At 38.4% G+C, this 19,421-nt stretch overlaps 1 protein-coding gene across 2 annotated transcripts; it reads right to left on the minus strand.

Annotated features, from left to right (window-relative positions):
• Nucleotides 1–3,133: 3,133 nt before the first annotated feature.
• chico lies at nucleotides 3,134–18,558 on the minus strand. Of its 2 annotated transcripts, none has more exons than XM_079876853.1 (7): nucleotides 17,928–18,558; nucleotides 9,737–9,834; nucleotides 7,610–7,673; nucleotides 6,872–6,916; nucleotides 6,491–6,553; nucleotides 6,226–6,300; nucleotides 3,134–5,588 (listed from the first exon to the last, which is right to left on the minus strand). In XM_079876853.1, exons 1-7 carry the CDS (start codon nucleotides 17,952–17,954, stop codon nucleotides 5,364–5,366), a joined length of 597 nt encoding a protein of 198 aa, XP_079732979.1. In that variant the 5' UTR covers nucleotides 17,955–18,558; the 3' UTR covers nucleotides 3,134–5,363. The 2 variants fall into 2 exon arrangements, with proteins under 2 accessions (XP_079732979.1, XP_079732978.1); XM_079876852.1 differs by having other exon boundaries at nucleotides 3,134–5,591; nucleotides 17,928–18,555.
• Between the last annotated feature and the right edge of the window lie 863 nt (nucleotides 18,559–19,421).

Raw genomic sequence — 19,421 nt, forward strand, 5'->3', positions numbered from 1 at the left:
CTGGACGAACTGTTATGAGCATACTAAAATAAGCAATATTAACCTTTAAATAGCTTCTAGAAGTTAAAGTTTCAAAGAAAATGTAAGTACACTGCAGTTAAAGATTTGGGGTTATTAACATATTTAAATGTTTTTGAGAAGTCTCTTCTGCTCACCAAAACTGCATTTATTTAATCAAAAAATATGATGAAAACAGAAATATTGTGAAATATTATTACAATTTAAAACAACGGTTTTCTGAATAAATATATTCTATAATGTAATTTATTCCTGTGATAGCTGAATTTCCAGCATCATTACTCCAGTCTTTAGAGTCACATGATCCTTATATCTTTATATCTACATTTATTATTATTATTATAATCAATGTAGAAAACCGTTCAGCTGCTTCATATTTTTGTGGAAACCATGTTGCATTTAAGGATTATTTTATGAATAGAAACAGCATTTATTTGAAACAGAAATTGTTTGTAACATTAATGCCTTTACTGACCAATTTAATGCATTCGTGCTGGATAAAAATATAATTTTTAAAAAATATATATATATAATTTGTGAGCTAGCGGAATGATTTTTTTTTTTAAAAACATTAACAAAATGAAACAAACAGAAGCACAAATAAAGGTCCAATGAATCTTTTATTTGTAAGGCACCATAAATACTTCCTTACTGCTCAATCTCTCATACATGAATAGTAAATGTTTTAACCTTTTTTTCTTTTCTTCCAATTGTCTTTAAATGAAGTTATAATAGCAGATTATCAACACAAACAAAATACATTTCCATCAAGTACATCATGTCATATACAACACGCACACACACACACATTTTAAAAAACTACTACAAAGCTCCAAAATGTGGCAAATATTTGATGAGTACTGTCAGAAGAGGGAGGGGCTTATGTCCGAAGAGGGAGGGGCTTATGTCTGGAGAGAGGCGGGGCTTCAGGGATGGTCTTACATACCGGTTTAAGTCACAAACTAGTCTCTTTCAGCAGATGTTCATGAGACTGAGACCAAGGCAGAACGTTTAGCAACTATAAGACCAGCAGCCAGCGTTACGTGCATCTAAACAAATCAAAAGCGTAATCGTTTGACTTGACTATTAAATGATTATAGACTTCTGTATATCTCAGACCTGCGCTAAATGTCCTCAGGGACACATACACCATAAATGTAGCTTTATACATACAAAAATGTGTACAAAATTATATGTATATTGATATATTTATACATGTACATAAATTGGCCAGCAGTTTTTTGAGATCAAACGGAAAGGATAAAAATCAGAAAACTTAATTTAGAGAAAAAAAAAAAGAAGAAAAAGTAGAATCAAGGGCTCAATAGCGAACGCTTCATAGTATACATCAGCACTGGTGTACTGAAAAACACAAAGGAATTATGGGACAAAATCTAATAAATGTCCAGGAACACACAATTAGAAAATACCCACAATGCACCAGTGCATATGTACAACCTTAGGTCGACGTGTCTTTAAAATAGCATGGAATACTAGCATACTACTTACTGTGCAGTATACACTGTGTGAAGACCTAATTCAGCGTCCATTTTAAATAAAAATGATTATTTTGCAAATCGCAGGTATATTTAAGGTCTGTGTGGTTTGTTGTACACTGAACAATTTGGCAAATGCAGTGGGTATTCAAAGTACACAGAAAACGTGCACACTATGCAGGGCACATGCTGAACTATTTATGCTGTAATTATGACAAATCTGCTGTTTTTTTATTAACAGAAACTTGGGAGTATTGATCATTTTCATTTTGTGATTTCAGAAATTTAAGGAACTGCACGTCATTCAATTAAAAACAACTACTGGGGGGGGGGGGGGGGATTGAGTGTTTTATTACTGTATTTTTGATCAATATCAATAATAATGCATCCATTTAAATGCTTTATGGTTATCTTGGATGTTGCGAAGCACAGCTGCAGACACAGTAAAGGTAGTATGCCATTCCGAACATCCTATTACAGCCTCACAAACAAAGACTGTAGCGAGTCTCCGCTTCTTTCCACTGTAGAAAAATGAAGCCAAAAAAATGACGTCGTTCAGAGCCCGAGTCTGCGAAGTAGTGGAGTATCAAGGTCCCGCCCACACTCGATCTCAAGCACAGCTGTCAATCATGACGTTACACCCCGTTTTTATAGCATCAAATAACTAACTAAAACCAAACTTATTGGGAAAATTAACCCATGAACATACATCTGTGATAAGAACTAGTTAAAATGACCGAAATGATCTTTGTAATAAAAGTATTTAAAGTGTAATTGGAAATTTTTGTTTGCCTCACGTCCTATTCGATTACATGGAGAGGGCGGGGTTTATGAGCTTTACTGCAGCCAGCCACCAGGGGGCGATAGAAATGCTTTGGCTTCACTTTTCACACGCACTCACTAGCTGCCACCTTCTGGTCACACATGGAACCACATTCACTGCAAACCAGGCGGCAGAAAAACAAACTTCCTTTTACACAGAAAAAAAAAAAATGAGGATGTGGGTCCGGATTGGGAATCTCTCTTTGCTTTTCTCAGGACTGTCACTTTCTTACACAGACTGTGGGCTTGATCAGTTCAAGGGCTCTTAAGGCTTTGCTTTACCTTGTTTTCTAGGCAACATCGACAGTGTGCCGTCTTTTTATATAAAATACTTCAATCAATTAATGTGAAAGGGTCACTACGGGGTTTAAACCCTTAACTAGATAAGCCTAGAATAAAATATCATGAAATACATTGAATATTAGATAACAGAGGAAATTAACTGCAAGCATTTCTGATCCACTAAACAGACCACTGGCCAGCTGAAGTGCTTCACTAACCAGTGACGTGAAAGCATCGGAATCAGATGCTAGGCCATTCCAGGTGGTTGCCAAGGCGTTGCTATGGTTTCTAGGGTGTTTTAAATGTTTTTTTGTAAGTGCATTGCTATGCAAATGCTAGACCGTTGATATGCGGGCTGCTAAGTTTTTCTGAGTTGTTGTTTGCGCATTGCAATGTATTTGAGGTGGTTGCTAGGGCAGTTGTGCAGTTGCTAGGGTGTTACTAGGTGCTTGCTAGGCCATTCTGGGTGGTTGCTAAGGTTTTCTGAATATGTTTAGCATGTTGCTATGTCACTTCTAGAATGTTCTGTGTGGTTGCCAGGGTGCTGCTCTGTGGTTGCTACATTGTTCTGAATAGTTAAAGAACAATGCTAGGGCACGTTTTCATTAGTTGCTAGGCTGTTGCTATGTGATTGATAAGTTGTTCTGAGTAGCTGTTTGAGCATATGTGTTTGGGGCATTTACCGGGGCAGTTGCACAGTTGCTAGGGTGTTCTAAATGCTTTGAGCATGTTGCTATGCCACTGCCAGAGTGTTCTGAGTGGTTGCTAGGTTGTTGCTCTGTGGTTCCCACAGGGTTCTGAATGGTTGCTTGTACATTGCCTTTGCAAATGCTAGATTTAATTGGTTGCTAGGCCATTGATTTGTGGTTAAGTTGTTCTGAGTGGTTGTTTGTGCAATATTCGTTTAGGGTGGTTGCCAGGGCAGTTATGCAGTTACCAGGTGGTTGCTAGGGTGTTCTGAATGCTCTGCCACACCTAGAGATATCTGCGTGGTTACCAAGGTGTTGCTGTGTGGTTGCTAAAATATTTAGAATGTTTTTGTGCATTCCTATGCAAATTCTAGAGCTTTCTGATTGGTTACTAGGGTGTTCTGAATTATTTCTGTGCCACTATCAGAGTATTATGGGTGGTTGCCAGGGGGTTGCTGTGTGGTTTTTGAATGGTAGCTAGTGCATCGCTATGTAAATGATATGACGTTTTAATTGGTTGCTTAAGTGTTGCTATGCAGTTGCTAAGTTGTTCTGGGGTGCGTTTTCCAAAAGCAACTATGGTCGTAAGTTCCATCCTTACCAAAAGAGTTCGACAAAACTTATGAATATAGTTGGCTAACGATTCTTTTGGTAAACGCAGCCCTGCGTGGTTGTTTGCGCAATATGTATATGGGGTGGTTGCCAGGGCAGTTATGCAGTTGCTAGGGTGTTACTTGGCGGTTGCTAGAGCTTTGCCTGTGCGTTTTGGGTGACTCATAAGTGTGCACTACCTAGTCTCTATGATATTCAGGTCTTTAGATATGGTTTGGGTTCCTCCGTCAATATCTATGAAGTATTTTTCACCCATTTTATCATCTGCCAGTAGAGCTGCACGATTCGGGATAAATTAAGAAACATAATTTTTTTGTTTCAAATAGAGATCCCAATTCTCCCACAATTTTGAACAGACAACTAAATAAAATAACAGTATTTACTAGAGGTTCTCACAAAATATTAATTCCTGCAGTCTATTTAAAAATGTTTAATTAGAATGAATCATTTAAAACATTGGTTTGAGTGAATGATTCAATGACTCACTCATAATACTTCACTTGTTTTATTACTGGAAGAATCAGCGTTTTTAAACGAATCTCTTGTATCAATGATTCAATGACAAATACATTTTTAATAGTCCCCTGTCGCCACCTACTGGTCATAACAATATAATCGTTATTTGAATCAGCGTTACTTTCAAAAAGGGATTTGCTCTATTTTGATCGCTACCGTAGACAACAGTGTTTATATCTGAACTATAAACTGTTATCCCAGTACTTCTGTGATAATTTGAATATTTGTAACACAGAAATAGTGATACAGTGTGGCTGAATAATCTGTTTGTGAAGCTTTTTAATTCCTATAAATGACACCTGTTCTCTCTGGCTCAGCCCCAACACCAACGCAGATTTGAACGTTCCTGTGTGATTTTGTCAAAGTGATTTTTGTCGAATTGTTGTCATTTAGGAATAAGATTGTGCGGGCGTTTGAATCGAGATTGCGATGTATTAACGATTAATCGTGCAGCTCTATCTGCCAGGAAAAATTAAGAGTCATTTACAGTAATAATACACCTCTCCTCAACAAGACACACGATTTGAGGTATGTTACATGCTGAAGTTTAATACTTAGGGTTAGGGGTTTGTTCAGATCACTAATATGATACCCCAAATATGATAGTAATAGAACCTTAGCAAGCACCACTAATGAAAAGCAAAAGAATCAAACAATATTAAAGAGGAAAGATTCGCTGTAGAGAGAGAGAGAGAGAGAGAGAGAGAGAGAGAGAGAGAGAGAGAGAGAGAGAGAGAGAGAGAGAGAGAAAGAGAGAGAGAGGAGAGAGGAGAGAGGAGAGAGAGAGAGAGATTGAATCAGACCCAATCCAATGAGACAGGTGTGAAGAGAGGAAAAGGAAGGTTTCGGCGATCTCTCCTCGTCTCTTTCTGAGCTCCGCCACTCTTTACAGAACTCATGAGACAGAATCAAACCATCTCTGCGAAGGCTAGTCGGATTTGTCTGCATCATCCTCGCGGTGGCCGTCAGCCCCGTCGCGAGAGCTCTTGTCCTCCTTGGCCATGTGCGCGTGTGACGCGAGGATGCTGGACAGCGACAGGAGGCCAGAGCTGGAGGTGACGGCGGGCAGGGAGGGCTGAGTCAAGCCCAGGGGCAGATGGTTCATGGGTAACGCCAAACCCTGAAGCTGAGAGAGCTGGTGAACCTGAAGCTGCTGCTGTGATCACATCAAACAACAAACAAACATACATCCGTGGAGGTTAAAGATAGCTTTAACTTTCTTATTGTTGACATGCATGTGCATTTAACAATGACAAAGCCACATTACATTTAACTTTACATAACTTTGCATGTAAAACACTTACTGATAAGAATATAATTGTAATGCATTTTTTATTTTGCCATAATTTTCACTATTATTTCGCTTTTCTGAGTATGAGAGCGCTAATACAGAGTTGTTTTAATAGTGTTGCTTATTCGAACGGTCCATTTCAATGAATCGATGCAAATGAGAATCTAATATTCAACAGTTTGAAAATTTGCTTGAATTTCATGGAATATAAATATAATAATATTGTGGTCTTTTACTTGCATAAAAACAAAAAACTAAATATTCTTCATTCAGTGCGAAAAAATAATTCTCGCATAAAACAATTTGAATCTAATTGGCTAAAATGATGGATCCTCTGATTTTCTAAAATGTGTATTTATATTTCTTTTCTTTTTTTTTATGCAAGTGTGCTGTCAAGACGATATATATACATATATACATACATACTTTCTTTTTTCTTTAGAAATAATCTCTCGGCCCTACATAACACTACTCATGTTGAACAGTATGAAGTTCCTACCCGAATAATTGAGTTCATCTCAGGAGGAGTGACCTGTTTGGCTCGCTCAATCGCCCCCAGGACCTGCTGCTGGTGCTACACACAAAAACACACACACATACACATTTATATCTGCAGGTAAGATAAAGCACAGCACACAAAAACCAACCAAAACCCTCTTCAGTGTATAAAAGCAACCCATGACACAAACCAACAGCACATTTATGTCACTAATGAGGCTGAGAGTCATTATAGAGAGTGTCATAAATAAATCACACAGTCTGACCTCTTGAGACAGGTAGGGCAACACCTGAGCACAGATTCCGTTCAATCTCTTCACGATCTCCGCCTGCGGACAGAACACAAGCACATCTCATGGGTTTACATACATTAATAAAGTAGCTGGGGATGCGCTTACAGTCTGCTGATGTTGCACAAAAGCACATGAACAACAGTCAGTCATGATAATGTATGCTGACCGCGTTTGATGGAAGAACGCTACCGAATCTAGGACGCTGCATACGTAAGTAGGCTTCTGCACTTTAAAGGAAACTATGCAGGTTTTGCACAACCTTCAATCTAAAGAGCTACATTTCTTGTCATATTTATTAATATTTTGACAACTATGATAAGGCAGAAAAAAAAGACACAAAATTCATATTCTCACCTGTTTGTGCATTTCAATGTTGAGTCCATATGACATCTCGTAGTACTGCAGTCAGAGAAACGGGAAAGAGGAACAGAGCAGGTATTTACATTTACAGATACATATGAACATGGAATTGCTGGATTTTGTAGGGTAAATTAGGACATCTTAAAAAGTAAAAAAAAAAAGTCACCCTCTACAGTGTCTCAAAGAGGCATTACAAAAGAGTGTGGAGAGAAGAAAGCAAAACACACAGAGGAGCATTGACAGTCAGAATCTTTATATTCATCAATGATCTTTATCTAGTATTCCTCCTGAAACTGTGATTTAGTCTCGGTGCTCGAAGCTTCGCTCTGGGCTAAAGCAGCAGATCACTCAGATCTCTGCGCTCCCGCTCTCAGACACAGCTGTTACTGACACACATTCACATTGATCCGTCACGAAGACGTCAATACGCCTGTGCACACTTAAGACCCATGATACAACTGATCAATGAGACGCTTGTGTGTGAATTACTGCAGACGCCCACAGGGTTACAGACAAAAGAAAAAGACTAAATTAAATGAATAAGGGAATGGAAAAAATTGCACAATTAAGCCAAACAATTAAGCCAAAAAAAAGGGGGGGGGGGGTGGTGTAAGAATTGTGCATATAAGAACTAAATAAGAGACTATAGAAAGAGACAGTATGCTGGACAATAGCATAATCTGAGTATAACAGTAGGTCTGATAAAATATTTAACATTCATGCTTTACTCACCATTATGTAATGACGCTGCATTTCAGATTTCTCACTCGCCAGTTTATCACATTCCATCTTCAGACTAGGACAGAAAGAGAGCAAAACACAAGGCAGCATGAGATGCACTATTCATTTCTTGTAAAATGTGTTTTAGGAGGGAAAATGACATGATGCATCTTTAGGTGATGGAAAAGATGGAGAAGTTCTTATGGTCTGAATGACACGGTCTGCGTGTATGACAGCTTAAATATTTGCATTTCACCCTAAAACACACACACACACTCATTGAGGCTGTTAGCTGCACTTTACCTCATTTTTCTCTCTTTCACTCTCGAAGCAAGAAGAATTCTGCAACATTCTATCACCATGACAACAAGTTTTCTGTCTGGACAGTCTGACGGAGACTTGTGATTGGCTGGCCATGCATTTAGAAGAACGTAATTATGAAATAATGTATGATTCTGTCCTTCATATAATACTTCACCCTTTCTAAAAGAGGCTTTGATAATGTTTTACGTTAAATTGTCTGTGCAACACATACACTACCATTCACAAGTTTGGGGTCAGTAAGTTTTTGAAAGAAGTTTCTTATGCTCATTCATTTGAACAAAAATGGCAATATTGTGAAATATTATTACAATTTAAAATTTGTGAATATATTTTAAAATGTATTTTATTCCTGTGATCAAAGCTGTATTTTCAGCATCATTACTCCAGTCTTCAGTGTCACATGATCCTTCAGAAATCATTGAAATATGCTGATCTGCTACTAAACAAACATTTCTGATTTTACTGACTGGCGCTAATGTATAGCTACACTAAAAACTGACATAAGTGGATATCTATTAGCTTTGGACGTCATCTATATGCTAATACACTCCTAAACGTTGACAAAATAAACCTTATGCAAATGCATTTAAAATGAACAAATGCACACCAGAATGAGACTGTCCTTCCCCCAACATCACTTGCCACCGGCTAAAACAAGTAGTAAATCATGGTTTATGACTGTGATGTAAACTAAAGACTATTGACTAGTTGAAACAAATTATTATTTTTTTTATATCCCATCCCAACGCCCTAAAATCAACAAACACAGGAAAGAAAATTGCATTTGTCAAACCATTTTATGAGGTCTTTAATCACTAAAAGCAATAATAATAATACTAACAACAACAATGTAATCACAAGCAGCTCCACAGAATAATTACTCATTAACCGGCATGATTCAGTGTGTTCTTGGGTAAATACTCAGTGACATGCCGTGATTTGATTTTAAACATACACCAGAGTTATGGCTTTTTCACACCGAGAGAGAATATTCAGCGTGGAAACCTAAAGCGCCGCAGTGTCATCTGGTCGAAGCGGCAGATCTGAAAGACATCAGCACACTCGTTTGTTTATCCTTCTCCATTTCCCTCTTCCTTCCTCCGTCCGTGGTTTGTCTGATGTGTGATGGCCGGATGCCCTCCATGATCGCTCGTATCTCTGGTGCTGACAGATGATGACAGGAAGCTTTTCCAGGAGGGGTCGCGTTCACACCATTTGCCCGACACAGAGAGGAATTCACTCGGGCAGGGTGTTTTTAGGGTGTCGAGTGAAAGTGCCCGTGCTTCTCAGGGCTGTGTTGAATGTGCTTTAACTAACGGGTAAACTAGTTTTGTGTATCTGAAAGCTTTGGTATGTGCCTGTAAAGCGGCGTCTGGTTACACTGCCATTCAAAAGATCACCAAGGCTGCATTTATTGAATCTAAAAATACAGTATTTTTGTGAAATATTATTGCATTTTAAAATACGTTTTCTATTTTTTTATATATCTTAACATGTGATTTACTCCAGTGATCAAAGCATCATTACTCCAGTCTTCAGTGTCACATGATCCTTAATATGATGATTTGCTGCTCGAGACACATTTATTATTTTCAATGTTGAAAACAGCTTAATGTTTTTGTAGAAACTATGAGACCATTTGTTTCAGGATTCTTTGATGAAGAGCATTTATTTGAAATATAATCTTTAGCAGCATTATAAATGTCTTTGCCACTTTTGTTCAATTTAATGCATCCTTGCAAGTATTCATTTCATTGAAAAATAAACCCTACTGAGGCCAAACCTTGCGACGGTGGTGCACGAGTGTTTGTATACCTGTGATATTGTGCCTGCAGGAACTGAAACTCGTCTTTGATGCGATCACAAGAGTCTGATGTGGTGAATTTGAGCGGCTGTGCTGATTGAGACGAAGCCTGAAAAACAAAGGCATTAGATGAGAGATTAGATTCGACAGTGACTGATGATGAACAAGCTAGGCGTTAGATAGGAAGTAGGTTAACACACTGAACCATAATTCAATTGTTAAAACTCTTTGTTTCCAGTTATCAAGCTAATTTTAAGACTGAACTGATGCTAAAATGTGCAATAAGTGCATAAAAGCATAACAAAATGTTATGACCACAGACAAAAAGCAAACCCCAGCCATGATAACAATTCTTTTGATCATATTTAGCTTGTGGTGTCCCTTCTCAATAGCATTTCATTAAATAAAAACAGTTCTTCTAAACGCCACAACTGAGACCCTGATTATATCTCGTATCTGAGGTGAGCTGCTCAGGTCAGGCTGAAATTAAAGCTTCGCACAAACAGAATAGAAGGGCCATTGGCTTGTCACCTCTGCCCTGCTTTACTAGGGGTCACTGCCTTGTGACCTTTAAGACCAGACAGACAGGAACAACACAAACCATCACACCTTAGAAAGAGAGAAACTGGATATGTTTCTGTGCTCAACGTGTTTTATAGTCACACAGTCGTTTGAAAGCAGACAGATACACACAGAAATTGATGGACAAGTGTGTGATTTTTGGACACACACACTCACTTTCAGTTTTCATGTCTTATGGGGACTTTCCATAGAATGTCCCCTAAACTTTTATACTGTACAAACTGTATATTCTATCAAACTGTATATTCTATCCTATCGGTTTCATGAAAACACATTAAAAAGATAAACTAAAACACCTTTCCCATTCTCCTCCCTTACCGTCCATCCCTCCATGTCTCTGCTCCTGTGGATGATAGTGTCTCGAGGGAGAGGAGAGACGTGTGTTTCAGTAAATCCCTCTAGTCACTAGTCTATGGCTGCTAATAGAAATCAATTAGAGGAAGAGAAACAGCAGCATCACCTGTGACCCCTGAACCTCCTCCTCGTTCACTCCAGCATCATTCTCAGTTTAATGTGCTTTATTGGCATGACACTATTGACACACTAAACTCCAGTCAGAACACCGTAAGCCTCACACACACACGCTACGGGACAGAAGGTCGTCGCCCTGCACACTTAACGACTCAGGTTTCTGATGTGTTGGTGCACACAACACGTTTATGCACTAAATTACACAGAACAGGGTAAATAAAGAAAAATGTGCTTGAAGGATAAGTGTGATGCTTTGCTCTCCTCTTGCATTCTTTTGCCCTTTTTGAAGAAAATCTGCCGTAGCGCCGGCGACTAGTTGAAGCATGTCTCAATGAGCAACACCACAAGATCTGCCACTTCTTGCAGAGTAAAAAACATTAACGGTGACAAACTGGAGTCTTATAGAGCGGGCAGTGGGCACCTAAGCATTGTGACGTGTGTGTGTGTGTGTGTGTGTGTGTGTGTGTGTGTGTGTGTGTATATTAAAGCTTCTAGAATAAAACAGAAATATATCAAATAAAGCCTTCATAATAAAACAGAAATACAAATAAATTAAAGCCTAAAAAAAAATATTTAAAAAAAATTAATGATAAAATAAAACAATTAAAATAATAAAATTAATGATAAAATAAAATATTTTGAATTAAACAGAAAAAAATATTTTATTGCCAAAGCATCCAATACACAAAACAAAAAAGCACACAAACAAACTAAAGAAATGAAGCCTCTAGAATGAAACGGAGCACACACCCACGTGTGTGTGCGTGTGTGTGTGTGTGTAAGCTAGAATAAAAAATAAAAAAAAAGGAAAAATAAATAAATAAAGCCTTTATAATAAAACAAAATAAAAAATAAAATAAAGCCTCTAGATTAATTTTTTTTTTTTTTTTTTCAATAAAATAAAATAAAATATCTAGAAGAAAAAAAAACATCTCTCTCTCCTCTGGCGGCTGTCGGGGGTAAAGGCTCTGCTGTTGCCCCCTTTGTGATGCTAATGAGGGACTATGGCCTGAGTGACCCAGACATCTGCTGCGCGCACACACACACACACACACACACACACACACACACACACACACACACACACACACACACACACACACACACACACACACACACACTTAGAGCCCTCAGGGTCTTATCTACTTTTTTGTCTTCAAAATTGCGGCTGGTGTGTGTTAGTAGCACAGGAAGTGAGATGTTTTGAGTGGGGGGGAGTTGAACGTGGCGCAGACAAAAACAGTCTCGCAATTACACTCCAGCTCATGTGTGCAGGCGTATATATATATATATATATATATGTGTGTGTGTGTGTGTTTTCACAGTATGACTGATCTTTCAGTGGTTCACAAACACATTAGCAGCAGCAGCAGCAGCGGGGTGTGGTGGCGGTGGTTGTGCACACACACACAGTTAACAGCCCAGAGTGTGTGTGTGTGTGAGATTATTCCAGAGAATATGAAAGCGTGTGTGCCTGTGTGTGCGCCGGGGGGATTAACCTCTCTCTCTGTTGGGGGTGTTGTACTGAGAGGGGGGTCTTGTTAATTCAGTTGTCCTTAATAATGTCTTCCAGACCCCTGTCCACCCTCACAACACAATACACACATAATGAACCCAGACTACTCTCTGTGTGTGTGTGTGTGTATGTGTGTCTGAGAAAGAGAGTCTCATACTCAGCAGAAACACAGAAAGAAAACACATTTAAAACTAGATACTCTGAAGAAAGTGTTATGCAGCTGTTAAGGTGTTTTGAGTGGTTGATGGAACATTGCCATGTGATTGTTACAGTGTGGTTGTCGGGGTGCTTCTATGTGGTTGCTAAGGTTTTCTGCATGATTGGCGGATGCTATGCAGTTTTTAAATGTTACTACGTACTGGCCCAAGTCAGAAAAGGCCCTAAAATTCCTATGATATTCCAACACGTCTCATGAGAAATCATAAACGTAAACCTAACCATAACGCCCAAACTCTAAAGCATGATTTGAAGAAACATTAATGTCTGTATAATACACTGCGCTAGGTGAGCTATAGGCCAAATGTTTGTTTAAATTAGGGCAGCACAATTAATCAAAATCAAAATAAAACTGAAATTGGAATATGGTGATTGTCAAACTTGGTGCCAAAGCGCGAAGACTGCGAAGAAGTATGTATTTAAATTAAATAAAAACATGCACAACATGTTTCAGAGAGAAGTGCAGTCCTTAAATATTAGCAATATATAACAAATTATAAATGTAATTTTATAGTAAAAAGCGATTTTATTTTGCAGCACTACTTTCAATCATTAACTCATGCATAGGCAATAATAGCAGTTATGCTTGCCTTAGCAAACGCCACTACGTACATAAACAAAGATAAGTGATGAGAGAGAAAGAGATCCTGTGACTGATATCTGGCTGCATAAGAACCACACACGCACCTGCTCCTGTACACACACACACACACACGTCTCACACACTCATTCCTGCTAAACGTTCACAGCTGATTAGTGGGTTTCTAACAGAATTCAAAAGTAGAATGTACAATTTCCCAGAAAATGCCACCTGACCTACAACAGTGTTTCTTCGAATTTCCTGATGAAACATCACATGACCTGTGATGTGTGGACTGCTAAAAATAGCCGTTTATCGTTGAGCTGTTATATGGAGATCTGTAAAGTTCTTGATGTTGCATTGCAGGTTTTTCAGATCAGCATTTTGGCTTCTGGTTTTGTTTAAGCACTGGTATTTGGATGGTTTTCTAAAGCACTAGAGTGTCCTTTGTGGAAGTTAAGACGGTTCTCCATGGCATCAGACTGTAAAATCCTTTAAGAGTTTGCCAAGTCAAGCATCACTATTATTATTGCTCATACTGAGGGTTAGAGACTTGAACAAACCCAAACACTAAGTAGGCTAATTAACTTTGGCACGCAACTTCTTTTGCACTACAATTGCTCGGCTTGTTGAAGAGAGATGTGTTGTTATGTTTCTAAGAGACCGATTTACACAGCAACCAACCACACTAAGGGTGCTTCTGATTGATCGGGCGCCAATCGTTATCGGCCGATAATAGCTTTATATAGTTTGATTGCGTTCTGGCAGTTCTACCAGGTGTCTGAAAAGGACAATAAATTTGTAACCTCTTTGCGGAGACATTGCATCAAGAGTAACTCTATAGCAATGACAGCAAGAAACTAGAGCTGTGCGATTTCACAGTGGTGCGCTTTCTAAAAGCCCAAACTGAAAATTCAAACCAGCGTTTAATCAGTGATTGTTCGTAAAATACAGTCTACAGCTGCTAAACTGCAGAATGTGCTTGATAATAAAAGGTTATCAAAAAAGCATTAAAGGGATATTTCACCACTGGAAAGATGAATGTGTGTTTAAATTGGGTCATTTATGTAGTAGAAATGTGAAATTATTTTAGAAGTTGGTGCCTTCTAGACTGAGAAAAGCCAGAAAATGTATTTTTGGCTCATGTGGATGAAAGACTACAACTCCCAGAATGCACTTGCTTCGCTGCCCTACGAGGACACTCCCAAGCCACGCCTACCGGTTACAGAGGGCAGTATCGGGAGAAATGATACAGCTAGGCTACTAGTCGACTCGAAACTGAAAAGACGGCATTTTATGGTGAGATCCCCCTATGGGCGGGTTGAACACATGCGGGACGAGCTCCTCCTACTGGCTGGAGTCTCTCGCCTCTGGACAAAAGAGACTCTGATGAGCTAAATGACGATTTTTGCATCATCTGAGGTTTTTTTACAGACACACAATACAGAAATCTCTCGTCTCAGGGGGACATGAGGGAGGGAAGCACGGTCACTCGAAAATACTACCGGGTTTCTACTGATACAAAGCTTAAGGTTAATCGGTGAAGTATCCCTTTAAGCCGCGAAAGTGAGACTGTTCCACAAGCGTCTTTCTGTGCGCACGCTCCAAGACGGAGTTGAACACGGAGAAGCAAATTGAACTTTTGGGCATTGAGTTTGTGCCTAAACGGTCAAATACGCACAGAAAAATGTGTCAAAATGGTTAGTATTCGCTTAAACACCGTAGGTTATGTCTTAAGTGAACCGTTGGGAGATGAGTCGTATGTGTAACAGTATATTGGATTTGTGGTATTAAAGTATTTAATTAAACAGTTCAGACTAGTGAAACTTTGGTAATGGGACATCCCTAACTGCAAGGGTGTTTCTAATACGTCTGATGGCAAACTTGACATATTCCCTCTCAATTTCATAATCAATCTGGTTATTTTCCTCTTTTGAAAAGTCATAGAAATGCTTCCATGGACTTTTTCCTTTTGCTATTGGAGCACCACCTGTTTACCACCATAGAAATGTACCCAACTATGATGACTTCTACTTCGAGAACCCCCGGAAATGTGAAAAGCTTTTTTAACTTTATGAGAAAACAAAAAACACCTTCCTAATTGATATCAATGATATCAACACAAGACCTCAAAAAGCTCAGTGTGTTATCTCAGCACAAGAGAAAAGGAGTTTGTTATTGTCCATTATCTTCACTGAGCACAGAGTTCAAGAGTTCAGATAGAGAGAGGAAGAGGATGGTCATCGCAATCTGACGAATAGCTACTTATGGTCACCAAACAAAGCTAAAGCTGTAATCCTTAACCATAATCCACTGGGCCTGATTTATTACCACAAACAAGATGAAAAGAACCAACAATTGGATTAAGAGAAACAGTGGCACACATTCTTCATTTAGAATTAAGAGTTTTCTATTTTTTTTAAAAAAAGAGAAAAGAATAAAAAATATTTTTCTCTATCCTGACTGCAGCAAAATACCACTGCCTTTCAAATAATTCCTAACTCAGGATTAGTCCCGAAACAATTATCAAATCTGTCGACCACAAGTCGATAAGTAACTTCAGAGGTTTGATTAGTCAAACTGATCCCAAAGATCCTGAATTCCAAAGAACACAGTAAATCTTTGAGGCTAAGATTAAACGGGGCAGTCAGCTGTAACTCCTAATCCAAGATTTGGGATCCTGCAGTTAATCTCCGCCTGATTCCCACTTCTGCTGAAATTTCAGAGGTTTAAGACCAAAGTTTGGTCAGTGTACTTAAGAATTCATCAGCAGCAATAAGACGTGAAAATAACGTCTTTAAAGTGGTCAGTTTTCGCTGTTGATGTATTAATCTGTTATTTTAAGACACTAGAGCCTTGTCAACAACAACAACAACAAAATCCCTAAAGAAATGCTGCCTGCCAAACTTCGGGATTAATCTGGAATTCTCTATGAACTGACATTATAAACAAATAATTATTTATGCACTTATATTAATATTTATTAAATAAACTTGGAAATCAACATTAAAATATAGATATGATATCTACATTTTAGAATTAAATTATGTATATAATTCAAAAATAATAAATGTAAGGTCTTTAGTTTTTAGATGGTCCTTGTTTGATCTTATTAGGACTAGTATCAATTATAAAAGAATTCCAAAAGCATTTAGGGGCTGTTAAGACGACACTTTTTATATATTTTGGCCGGTCATTTACACAACAACGGCGTTTTGGGGGCCTGAAAACGGGTTTCAAAGTGCACGTTTTTGAAAACGATACCGTTATCGTCTCAGTGTAAACTACAAAAACGCTAATTTGTGAAAATGATGACTTCATGCACATGCATATTATGTGTTTAGTCAAAGTGAGATCGCCAACTACTGGCCTGGCATGAACAATACAATGTTTTTAGTTGTTTTCGCGCATCTGTGTGAACGGGGATCGTTTTGACGACGTTGTCGTCTGTATGCGAAAAAAACGTTTACGTATTTAGTACATCGTTTTCGTCTAAACGCACCCTCATTCTTTTAGGTTTTAAAGTGTCACTTCATGGAACTATAAGGCAGAGACCTACATTATATCAATCCCAACTGAAAACACCATTAACATGCTTCAAAATAAAATATGAAATAACAGAGTAAGGAATCGTTTTACGGACACTGCTCAGGCTCAAACTGCAATCGGTTCAAGTGTCAGAGCGTCCCGTTCACTTTCTCACAGACATCATCTCAAGTTCGCTGAAGACTGAAATGTTCTCCTAAATTCTACTCTCTGAATTAGCAAAAAGGCCTCAATTAAAGAAACCTCCAAATCCATCCACTTGTGGGGATTTCATTTAGCGTCCTCGTGTTTGTGTGTTCACATATGCCTGTGTGCACGGGGGAAAAGGCAATTAGGCTTGAGTGCAAACAAAATAATGACTGGGGACTCATTAACACAAGCTGCCCACTGTGTGCACAGGAACAATTCATGGAAACGACACAATTAAGCCTCTACAGGGAGGGAACCAAGCAACTGGTGTGCAAACAAGCATCTCCGACCCTACCTGAACCAGAATACATTCAGAAATGCTTTCATTTAGACATGCGACCTGGAAACCTGACATCTGAATCATGAGACATAGGCCAAACTGTGAAAGAAACCTGCCAAAGATCAATAAACAAACACATTAAGAAGCCACTGTGATCTATCCATCCATTTAGCGCAGCAAAAATACACAAAGACATCTTCTAAAATGTCTCTGGTAATCCAGGTGAAAATTCATGTATAGATTCATATTCCTGGAAAGACCAACACTGCATTGATAAACATTAAGTTAGGCCTAATCGTTGCTCATTTTGACACTGCTTTCAAAACAATATGCTTCATGTAGGTCTTTCAATGTCAACAATGTTCATACTCTTCTACTAAAAACAAGTAGATCCAGTTTTTGCAGGAGGAAGGATACAGACTGAACAACACTAGTGATGACTAGACAATGAGAAACTGGCCATCTTTAAAACTCACACTGGCACAATAGTGGACAATAGTGCACAAACTAAGTGGACTTAGTAGCTCCATACAGAACTTACATTTTCTGTAAGTGGACATACGAGAAGAAAAAACATGGTATTGCCATTGTACATGTAAAAAAAAAAAACGCACCTTTGTGCATGTGCAGCATGGTATGGTCCATGCCCCAAAACATGGTATAATCAGGGTTCAGGTCCACAAAAACATTACAGTACCATATACAAACAAATACAATGGTAATAACATGGTATTTTCTGTTATATCAGTATAGATGTGATACAATGTCCATAACACCTGCTGTGTGACAATCAGCATGAATAAAGGAGAATGAAACACTTACCGAGTGCCTGGCTTGTGGAAACATCATATCAGCCTGTTTTTGTGCTTTATTCTTTCTCTGTAGACGATGTGAAAAAGCTATGGATTAAGTTTCTCTTTGTTCGGTCTCGATTAGGTCTAAACTGATCAGTTTGAAGGTAGAAAGGTATTTAGTCTGGTCTCCTGAACAGATTTCCTGGCTATGATCTCCAGTTTTCCTGGATTTTTTGTTCAGCACTGCAAAACCTACATCAACTTCAGACGGCTTTGCCTTTAGAATAACAAAAACAGAAGATTATCTTTACTAAAGTTTGTGACATTGCGGTTTCAAACACGAAAAATGAATCTTCTTTTGGAAAAGGCCAATCTCAGCGATTAATCCACTGCCAGGCTGATCATACTTGCCCAATTTCCAGCTACAAGCTAACTGGCTAAAGCTAACAGATGCGTCTATATTGCAGAAAGTGAGTAGAATGCGTTTGGAAATGAGGTAAAAGCGTCTAAAACTGGTCGTGTGTACACTAGTCTTGCGTATATCTGTCTATAGACGGTGAAATAATAGCCTGTGCTCGAAAAATCATGCCTCTTCCGCCGCTTCTGGACTCGTATGTACGGACTCGTGATGCAAGACGCCAAACAACGGATTCTACTACGGTGAAGGCTTTCCTCATGAATATTAATTACTCCGTGCTCACGTTGCCTGGTAACCTTCCGGGAGCGTATGTTTACATCACCTAATTAATATTCAATGAGTGGTCTGGTTTACTGCTGGGTCTCCGATACAAAATCTAAATCTAATATTTAACCTTCCAGTATTGCAAAAAGTTTCTTTTTTTTTGCAGTTCTATGTTTTATTTTTGTCACAAAAATACAAGTATGATGTGACGTGGTGTTTTACAGTAACTGTACAATAAAAATGTCCTTAAAATGGTTTATATTTTGTAGTATTATTTATTTGAGGAAGGTGTACTTGGAAGATTTTTAAAATCTATTTGTATTCATTATTTTTATACCGAACATTTTAGAAGAACCGAGAACTGTTTGGCACTATTAAAATTTAAATAATAAATTCAAGCGTTCGCTTTCCAGCCAATCCGACAGGCCTACCAGGCGAACGTCATGTTGCGTCATTAATATTCATAAGATAAGCCTTTATCGTAGTAGGATTTGTACCTTGGTGCGTTCGCATGCGGGATTTAAGGTGGCGCTCAGTAGGCCCATTTTAAGATGTCAAATGGATGAAATAACAGTAACACCGGAAGTGTCTGTCGGTGGAAGGTGTTGGAATTGCGCTGCTTTTGTTCCCGGTCAATGCACAGCGACTCCAACCTGTAATACAGGCAACTGCACCCATGGGACCATTTCCACTGTGGTGAACATATTATTTATTAATATCACCAGACATATTCCTGGAGTATTAAAGACGCCATCCTGTGATTTATAATATAATATAATATAATATGCAAATAACAAAATTAGGATGTAAAGTCTATAAAATGCATTTTTGGCTATCATA

Source organism: Squalius cephalus (assembly GCF_949319135.1).
Source record: "Squalius cephalus genome assembly, chromosome: 7".
In the NCBI taxonomy this organism is placed as follows: Eukaryota; Metazoa; Chordata; class Actinopteri; order Cypriniformes; family Leuciscidae; genus Squalius; species Squalius cephalus.

Excerpts from the sequence above, each read along its gene's own strand:
- chico (XM_079876852.1), bottom strand. The coding sequence starts at position 17,954 with ATGATGTTTCCACAAGCCAGGCACTCG. Across the intron at positions 7,674-9,736 it reads CTGCAGGCACAATATCACAG|TCTGAAGATGGAATGTGATA; the intron begins GTATACAAACAC and ends TTTCTGTCCTAG. Across the intron at positions 6,917-7,609 it reads TGCAGCGTCATTACATAATG|TACTACGAGATGTCATATGG; the intron begins GTGAGTAAAGCA and ends CTCTGACTGCAG.